Source organism: Microtus ochrogaster, chromosome 5 (genome assembly GCF_000317375.1).
Source record: "Microtus ochrogaster isolate Prairie Vole_2 chromosome 5, MicOch1.0, whole genome shotgun sequence".
Taxonomy (NCBI): domain Eukaryota; kingdom Metazoa; phylum Chordata; class Mammalia; order Rodentia; family Cricetidae; genus Microtus; species Microtus ochrogaster.
The window spans coordinates 15,947,221-15,957,076 of NC_022012.1; the positions used below are offsets into that span (position 1 = coordinate 15,947,221).

Consider the following 9,856-nt stretch of genomic DNA (forward strand, 5'->3'; position numbering starts at 1 on the left):
CCGAGTGCTGGGATTAAAGGCGTGTGCCACCACCGCCTGACATGTTTTCTAAGATTTATTTTTAATCAAGTCTTTGAGCCTGTGTGTGTGTGTGTGTGTGTGTGTGTGTGTGTGTGAGTGAGTGTGCACGCGCACATGTGCACATACAGGTGCCTGAGGCAGCTCCAATGGACCGGGAAAATACAGGTGGTTGTGAGCTGCCTGACATGGGTGCTGAGAACCAAACAGATCCTCTGGAAGATCCAGAGCAAAATAATAATAATAATGATGATGATGATAAATAAAATTTAAAAAAGCCTCCACCTCCCAGCACTGAGAGGAGAGGTACCTGACACTGTACTGTTTATGTATGTGGTTTATGTGGTATGTGATGTCGCAGATGGAATGCAGGACTTCATGCATCTTCAGCAAGCCCTTGCAGCTGGCCGGTGGTAATGGCGGCACATGCCTTTAATCCCAGCACTCAGGAGGCAGAGGCTGGCAGATCTCTGTAAATTAGAGGCCAGCCTGTTCTACAGAGTGAGTTCTGGGACAGCCAAGGCTACATTGAAAAACAAAAACAAACAAAGAGATGGCATCTTGCTATGTAGCCCAGGATATTCTAGAACTCACAGCAATCCTCCTGTCTCATTCTTGCAAATGTTGGAATTACAGATATGTCCTACCATGCTCAGTAGACTTACGTTTTTATGTGACTGGGGAAAATCGAAAGGAAAATATGGTTTAGGACGTATGAAAAGCACAGGAGTTAGGGCCTGGTCCAGCAGCAGATTGCTTACCCAGGATATCTGAGGCCCTGGGTTCCATCCCTAGCAGCTGAAAAAATAAACGAAGTCAAGGAAAACAATAAAAAGCTTTGTGGTGCCAGATATCAAAAACAAACTCTTCTCTTATGCCCTTGAAAACTTCACGCTGGCTGCGGTGGCTCACACCCGAAATCCCAGCTCTGGCAAGTCAGACAGGGGCAAGAGAAGAGCAGCCTGGGCTACAAAACTGACCAGTCTCAAATACATGCGCTCTTACAAAGTAAATGGGTCGAGGACGTAGCTGAGTGGTAGAACGTTGCCAAGCATGCTCCAGCCCTGGGTACCATCCCCAGCATCCAACCTGTAACCCCAGCACTCAAGAGGTAGAGGCGGCGGCGGGTGCGGGGTCGTGTGTGTGCGTGTGTCAGAAATTCAAGGTCATCCTGGGTTTCATTGAGTTCAATACTAACCTGGGCTACCTGAGACCCTGTCTCCAAATAAATAAACAAATTTATTAATGAAATGAAAAAATAAAAATTCAGAAGCGGGTCTGAAGTGTGACCCAAGGTAGAGCGTTGGCACAGCATGTGTGGGGCCTGGATTCATTCCTAGCACCACATAATAAAACCAAAGCACAGTAGGCAGGCAGCGGCGGCGCACACCTTTAGTCCCAGCACTCGGGAGGCAGAGGCAGGAGGATCTCTGTGAGTTCGAGGCCAGCCTGGTCTACAAAGCAAGTGCCAGGACAGCCAGGGCCACACAGAGAAACCCATCTCCAAAAACCAAAACCAACAAACAAAAACAAAATTCCCAAAACCAAAACAAAACAAAAAGCCCAAACACACAGAAGCCAAAGAACAGAAATGCTCACAGGCGCTGTGCCTGTTACAGAGCCGCTGAGGCTGGAGCATGGTCATGAGTCCTAGGCCAGTTCCTGGCCTCCAGAATGGGACCCCATCTCAACAAAACAGAACAGACAAAAATCTAGGGAGCAGCCACACCTGGGTGGGGGAGGCGGAGTCTGGCGGTCTAAATTTTTCTGCACTTTCCAATGCTTCTATAAACATCAGAAATCAGTTTTCTGTTGCCTGAGCCAGGGTCTCGCTCTCTAGCCCTGGCTGACCTGGAGCTCAACATGTAGGCCAGGCTGGCCTCACCTTCACAGACGCCTATCTGCTTCTGCCTTCCAAGTGCCGGAATTAAAGGCACGCACCGTCACTGTAAGCTTTGTTTTATCGTTTACATGAGTGTCTATGTACTTGCGTGTGAGGGAGTGTGTGTGTGTAAGAGAGGACTGAGAAGGCCATAAAAGGGCGTCAGATCCTTGGAGCTGGGATTTTAGGTAGTTGGGTGCTGAGAAGCAAACTTAGTTTCTCTGCAAGAGTGGCAAGCGCTTTTAACCACTGTGTACGCAGTCTTTGTTGCTCTGTGGAATCTGCTGTCTGGGACAGGGTCTCTCTGTCCTGGGTTTGTAGAATAGGCTAGGCTGGCAGGTAAGCCCCAAGGAGCCACCCATCTTGGCCTCTCCAGCATTAATATTGTGTGTCCCATCACATAGTGGGTTTTTAACATGAGTTTTGAGGGTCCAATTCAGGTCATTGTGCTTGTACAAGCCGGGCCATCTCTGTGGCACAGGGACTCATGTCGAACCAGAACAGGGCTGCTTGTACCGGTCCTGGCTTGCCTGGGCTCACTGACTCTGCCCTGACTTGACTGGCTTGGGATGTTGGAGTGGACAGGGTCCCTGGTCTTTGGATCCAGTCTGCCCATCTCTCTCAAGCCTGGGTGTGTATCTGTGGAGAGGGGTTCCCCCCACCTTCGGCTGGAGAAAGAAAATCCTGCTCTGTTGAGAAACACAGGCCTTGCCTGATGCTAAAGAAGTCAGACAGCTCTGCCTCTTCCTCCAAGGAGTGCACCATGATTTCTCATCAGGCTTACCAAGCTCAGCAGACATACGTGGTGACTGGCCTCACCCCATCTTCCAGCTCTGACACTGCACTGTCAGCGCACGGGAGCCTCTGGAACTCACTCTTGGGTGCTGGGATTCCCCCACACCTTAACTCTTTGTCTACTTCTGCCTCATTTCATCAGCCCAAGTCTGTCTTTATCCCAGGGCCTTGGATCCACTGCGCCCTGGCCTGGTGCTGTATCTTCTCCACCGCCCGTTACTTGTTGATGTTTAGAGACTCACTCTGTAGCCCAGGCTGGCCTTGAAGCTGAGGTGATTTCCACCCACCTACACAGTTTCAGCTTACCGAGTGCTAGGTTTATACACTCGTGCTACTGCACCCCAACAGACTGAGTCAAAAAGACACCACGGAGCCTAGATCCGACCGAGAACATAAACAATACACAGAGCCAGGCCGCATAACCATGATTCACAGTGCTAGGGCCAGAACCCAGGCCTCACAGCACTAGACAGCTGCTTTGTCACCGTCACGCCCCAGCCCCTCATTGGGGATTCTAGGCAGGGGCTCTACCACTGAGCCACGCCCCAGCCCCTCACTGGGCGATTCTAGGCAGGGGCTCTACCTGAGCCACACCACAGCCCCTCACTGGGGGATTCTAGGCAAGTGCTCTACCACTGAGCCACACTCCAGCCCCTCACTGGGGGATTCTAGGCAGGGGCTCTACCACTGAGCTACACCCCAGCCACTCACTGGGGGATTCTAGGCAGGGGCTCTACCACTGAGCCACCCCTCCCCCTCAGTTCCTCACTGGGGGATTCTAGGCAGGCGGTTCTCACTGAGTCACACCTCCAGCACAATGGTCTGTCAGGACACACCACTTTGAGGAGGTTCAGGATGCTGTCGCAATAGACCACAATTTGAAGAGTATGCTCAAGATTACAGCCACGGGGCACAGGGAGGCCAGCACCCAGGGAACTACCACGATTCAGTTGTTTTTCTCCGTTTTGACCTGAGCACGTATTTCCCACGTGAACACTTTTCACTTTCCTATTGGGGTCTCTCATAATTTTCCGCAGGGATATTTTTAAAATGACGTTTATTTCTGGGCACGATAGTGTACATCTTTAATCCCAATACTCCAGGGTCAAGGGCAGTGAGTGACCTCTGGGAGTTCGAGGGTAGCCTGGCTACATGAGGAGGCCGTCTCTAAACAGTGACACTGACTTAGGCTCTTATTTACTTGGGGGGGTGGGATGCCATAGCTTGCACATATGGAGGTCACAGGACAACCTGTTGGGGGGCTGGGTCAGGTCTTTACATTACGTGGGTCAGGCATGGTGGTGAGCACCTGCAATCCCAGCATTTGGAGGTTAGCCTGGTCCCCATGGCAAGCTCCAGGCCAAACAGTGTAATACAGTGAGACCCTGTCTCCAAAACAAACAAAATGTGGGTCGGAGGTCAAACTCAGACTTGGTGGCGAGCAACTTTACCTGCTGAACTGTGTCCCCCTGCCTGAGCAGGAAGCTTTGCAAGTGTTCTCAGGGCCTGTGAGACTAAGTACTAAGCATCTTGGAGAAATCCTGGAACAGACCCACTCCTGATCCATCTAAGTGAGGCCTGATGTAAGCAAGCTGCAGCAAGAGAGAGTGCAGTGAGACATGAGGGAGGACTTCTGGGGTGGCAGTTTCCACAGGCAGTGAACATAGCTTTGTCTGTATGTCCGGCAAGCAGGAGGTCCCATGACTGCCCTGGGAGGCACGTCTGGAATGGAGGGTGCCTCTCAAAGATTCCAAGGCTGGGATGGGCGGCCCCTGGCTGGGGGCCAGAACCTCAGGGCTGGGTGTTTAGATGGACACGGAACAGAGGGGTGGTTTCCGTAGCCGGCCAGGAACAACAGGGAAGCAAGGAAACACAGCTGGGCCCGTTAGAATCAGCAGGGCTCCAGTCAACTTGACCTTGGTTATGGGGGTGAGAAGTCGGCCTCCATAGGCTCTTGATGCAGACCCTGGCACAGTGAATCCCTGCCCTAAGCCTCAGTCTCCCCAGCCATAAGTAGAGTGAAGTCGGGAGTGGATTAAATGCTCTGTAATCCCAACTAGTCAGGGAGCTGAGGCAGGAGGACTGAGAGAGTTCAAGGCTGAGCCAGGTGAGGTCTTGGGAGGGGAGATGGAGGTAAAAAAGGCAAGGAAGGGCGGGAATGGGAAGAGGAAGGGAAGGCTCAAGGCTGGAGTGCAGTGCATAGCAAAACTGTCTCCAACTCCACATAGCCCAAAGGGGAAAGAGAAGAAAACCCCAAACTGAACAGCCCACAAAGGTCAACCTGATCGCTGTCAGCAGAAGCAGCAATAAGCACAGCTTGAGCACTTACTGTGTGCACTCGGTGGATCCATATTAGAGCATGTCACAGAGAGGAAAGTGGAGGCCCAAGAGGTGGAGTCCCTGCTGAGGTCACACAGTGATGGAACCCGGGGTACCTCGGCTGTTGGCCCATCACTTAGCAGAGCAGCTGGCACCCCTTGGCCCGTGCCAAGACAGAACAGCTGTGACTATTTCTATGAATCACCCTGGCAGCTTCTCCTGGGCAGCTGACAATCTGTATACAGCCCTTCCGGGCACGAGGACTCAGCGCTTCCTCCGGGTGCACCCCTTCCTCTTCTGAAGGCCCCTGGACTCAGGAAGGGTCTCCTCCACCCTCAGGGCTCAGGGCTGGGCAGGGAGATGTACACTGGTTGGCTCTGCCACTGAAGGCCACTCGTGGGGTTTTAATCTGGTGTTATGTGAACGCAAGGGATCCGTGGAGAAGGAGGAGTTCTGGACTCCTCATCCTCCTGAAGGCGCCACAGAACAGACACGAGGTAGGGAATCCACACGGCTTCTGAGCACTGGGATCGAGGCACGCCTGAACCAAGGACAACACACTCTATCTAGAATTACATGTGCCCAACACGTTCCTGCCATTTTTAATTCAAAAGAGAGACTCTGCTATGAAACTAACCATCTTGGGGAATGTTCTCCAAACACCTCAACACAACAAGGGAATATGCTTCAAGTTCAATTTCTCTGCGCATGTACGTATGAGGGCATGTGTGCGGGCATGCATGTGTGTATATCTGCATGCGTGTTTCGGTAGACAGGTGGTGTTCCTCAGGTACTGTCTACCTTTTTAAAAATGCACAGTTGCCAGGTGGTGGTGGCGCACGCCTTTAACCCAGAACTCGGGAGCCTGAAGCAGGTAGGTCTCTGTGAGTTCGAGGCTAGCCCAGTCTACAAAGTGAGTTCCAGAACAGCCAAGGCTGTTAAACACAGGAACCCTGTTTCGAAAAACAAACAAAAACCAATAAAGGTGTCTGAGCTTTTACGTGGCCACAGCACACCTGTGGAGGGCAGAGGGGACACTCGTAGGTGTCAGTTCTGCCTTTCCACCATGTGAACTCCAGGGCTACAACTCGGGTCATCTGGCTCGGCTGCAAGGCGCCTTAGCCACCGAGCCATCTTGCTAGGCCCATCCTGTCTCAGACAAGGTCTATCACAGGCTGAACTCACCAAATAACCTAGCCCAGCAGGCCCCATCCTTCTCCTGTCTCCCCAGCATTGGGATGAACATGGCCACCGTCAGCCTCTTACATGGGGGCTGGGGATTAGAACTCAGGTTCTCACGCTTGTACAGCAAGCACTTTACCAATTGTGTCCTCTCTCCAGGCCCCTCCAGCTCTGTGGCCCATTGTGGAATTGTCTCCGTTAAGCTGGGGCTCCTTGTTCGCTGAAGGTTAGATGAAGGAGAGGCCCTACTGGGTCTCCCCTGAACAGTCACTCACCTGCAGTCCTGGTCACGCCAAAGCAACTCCGTTCTGTAATACTGATCTTCTTGGCCGTGTGCACGTTGCTCGTGCTGGCTGTGGGCACCGGGCACATAGTCTCCACCACCTCATGGCTGCGGAACACGAGGGCGTTCTCTGTGCCCCCAGATGTGGCCAGGGCCTTCAGCCCTGCTCCATAGGGTTCCAGACTCTGGGCTCGCTGTGCAGGGGCTCCCGCTGCTGTGCTGGCTGCCACCTCCACTTCCCGAGGACCCTCGACCACTCGTATGGTGTCCACACGGACCTGGGTGTCTGGCGGTGGCCAGGCCTGGGGCTGGAGGTCGGCCTGCTGGGTCTGAGCCGCCCGCAGCTCCTGCAGCGCTTTTTTGAGCTGGGTCTCCAACACGGCCACTTTAGCCACCAGGGCAGCTTCACCATCTGGTATGCCCAAGTCCCGTTCCCGGACCCAGGTGCCTACAGAGCGGGTCTCTAGCACAGCAGGGTCATCAGAAGGCTCCGGAAGGTCCAGACAGAGCTCACCCCGGCCCCGTGTTCCTGTGGGGTGGCCTAGAAACTTCTGGCTCTTGAGTTGTACGGTGAGTTGTCTCTTCTCCTCCTGGAGCACTGACAGCTTGACCTGGAGCACGGGGATCAGCTTCACCTGCTCCTCCAGCTGGCGCAACTTGCGCAGGGCCCCAGCCATCTGCTCTCGCACATGGGCCAGGTGACCTGCGCTGGGTGGTACCGGGGTGGACAGACCCGAGCTGCGAGGTGTGGGCGGCAGCAGGCCTACACCTGCCAGGGAGCTGGTGGAGCCCGCGGCGCTGGGTGTCAGGGAGCCCAGGCCACCTGATGGGGCGGCCGCCTGGTCCTCGAGCCGGCGCCGTGCATCCAGCAGCGTACGCTCCACACGTGGGTTGGAGCCGCCGCGGGTCTCCAGCGCCCCATACTGTGGGTAGAAGCCACGGCCACAGTAGGAGTAGGCCGAGTGCCGGCTGTCCCCGCTGGCATCGGAGCACAGCGACTCCGTGGACGTCCACCAGGAACCTGGGCCCCGCGGCAGGGAGCCCAGGCGCGGGCGGCGTTGCACTGCCACCCTGCGCAGTGTGTGGCCCTTCTCAATGTCATCCACGTACTTTAGAAAGTCCAGGTCCAGGCGGTAGCCGTACGGCGTCTCCACAGAGTAAGGTGGATCTGGCTCTTTGCCGGGGAAGGTTGCAGGGGTGGCCTGGCCAGGAGTCCCTGAAGGCAGAAAAGCCAAGACCTTAAAGTACTGCTGGGCCCTCTGTGCCCAGGTGACAGCCCAGGGACACAGGTAGCTTCTGCCAGAGCTGGGAATCACCCATTGGCCCTGTCACCCATAGATGCCAGGATGGACAGCCAGAAGGACAGGGATGTCCTTCTCCACTCACATTAGGGCCTTCCTGCCTCACATGGCTGTCTCATCCCCTCCGTCCCCCACCCCAGGCCCTCACATTAGGGCTGATCTTCCCCCACGCTGTCAGTGTCCTTCCCATTCAAGACCTCCAGGGCAGAGCCCTCCCGGCTTCCCCCCTGCCCCTGACCTGGGAACGGGGCAGGCACATGCAGGACCTGGGCCATCCTCTCTCTGCTGTGGCTCCTCAGGTGTCACCCAGCGAACTGTGAGTCACACTGCCTGCAGCACTGAGGCCGACCTGCAGAGGTTGACAGTCTCAGCAGTGGTTGTCAAGGGGAGGGGAGGGAGGTGGCACCCTCCCTCCACAGATGGCCTCGCACACAGGTCAGGCACCTCTCAAATTCTTAAACACTCAAGCTCCCCTCCCTACCCTTGCCTGGCTGCAGAAAGTCCTAGAACAAAGAAACCAAATCGCCCTGCCTGTGTGCACATCTGTCCAGCCCTGGACAGGCTCCAGCTGTTCCCACAGCCTCCACATGGCCCCCAGGGCAGGGGGCCCCACCCTTCCTGTGCCCCCTCCCCTTGGCTCGTCTTGGATTGTGCACAGGGAGAGCTGGCTAAGAGCAGGTAGAGGGGGCTGGGATGCTAACAGAGACACAGTGGGGATCCCAGAGCCCGGCAAGAGACACAACATGGAGGGTGGGACCCCTCAGCGACCCCAAAAGCCGAGAGCGAGGTCAGGCCCCTGGAGCGGGGAAAGTGCTGAGGATACAAGCTGCGAGAAGCCTTCCTCTTTATGGAAACAATTTTCTCTAAAAATAAACAGTTTCTCTGCCCAGCTAGAGAGCACTTCCTGCCCCCTCAGGATGTGTCCGGCCTGGGAGGGTAGGGGGTACAGTAGGGATAGAGGTGGGGAGGAGGAAGTAAAGGGGGGTGCCCATGGCCTGCAAAGAGCTCTTACTAAGCCCACTTCAGCCCTGGAGGTCAGCCAGGGTCAGTCTTTTCAGCTGTCTGCCCTCCAGCCACCTCGTTGCAGACACCTCTGCCCATCTCATCCTCCAAGGTGGACCACTCTTGGCTGTGGGCACCTGCTAAGCATGGAGGCAGGCCTGGGAAGCTCTCTCCCTCCACACCTCTGCCCCCCCCCCCCAAGCCTGTGTCTCTCCACATCTCTGCCCTGACTTTGCTGCCTTGAACACCTGGAATACACAGTGACCAACCAGAGGGGAAAAAACTGGCCCTGCATCAGCCTGGAGTCTCCAGTACCAGGAAGCTGGTTCAAAATATTTCTGGAGACCTAAGAGAGACACAGAGGTAGGGAGCAGTGCTGGGGTAACCTGAGGTAGGGGTGCCGAGATAGAATGAATAAAATGAATAATTATAACATCAACTTGCTTTCTGTTTTGTTTTGAGACAAAATCTCATGTTGCCCAGGCTGGCCTCAAACCCACCAAGGGGCTGAGGATGACCTTGGAACTCTGCTCCTCCTGCCTCTACCTCCCAAGTGCTGGGGATGGCTGGTTGTACCACCACACCCAGTTACGCCATTCTGGGAATACAACACCAGGTTTCATACATGCTGGGCATGCGTTGTACATCCCCAGTCCTGCTTTTTCTTTTATTATTCATTCTTTCTTTCTTTCTTTCTTTCTTTCTTTCTCTCTTTCTTTTTTCAAGACAGGGTTTCTCTGTGTAACGTTGGAGGCTGTCCTGAAACTTGCTCTGTAGATCAGGCTGGCCTTGAACCCACAGAGATCTGCCTGCCTCTGCTTCCCAAGTGCTGTGATTAAGGGTGTGTGCCACCACCACCTGGCCCGTTTATGTTTTTAAGAAAAGAACTTGTGCCCTGGGAGCTCACGCCTTTAATCCCAGAGCTCAGGAGGCAGAGACAGGTGGAGCTTTGTGAGTTCGAGACCGGCCTAGTGTACAAAGAGAGTTCCAGGACAGCCAGGACTGTTACAGAAAGAAACTCTGTCTCAAAAAACAAAACAAAAAACAAATTTTAAAAAACCTACAGAGAGAGAG

The 9,856-nt window shown here is 54.5% G+C and overlaps 1 protein-coding gene across 1 annotated transcript in view; it reads right to left on the reverse strand.

The window, feature by feature from the left end:
* The window catches only part of Kank2 (KN motif and ankyrin repeat domains 2), a 30,656-nt gene that overhangs the window by 20,490 nt on the left and 310 nt on the right, over positions 1 to 9,856 (reverse strand). The window contains exons 2-3 of the mRNA XM_005346917.3: positions 8,019 to 8,129; positions 6,472 to 7,695 (exon numbers count right to left, since the gene is read on the reverse strand). Of these exons, the coding sequence (XP_005346974.1) occupies positions 6,472 to 7,695; positions 8,019 to 8,055 (1,261 nt within the window). The 5' untranslated portion in view covers positions 8,056 to 8,129. The remainder of the gene's footprint in view (positions 1 to 6,471; positions 7,696 to 8,018; positions 8,130 to 9,856) is intronic.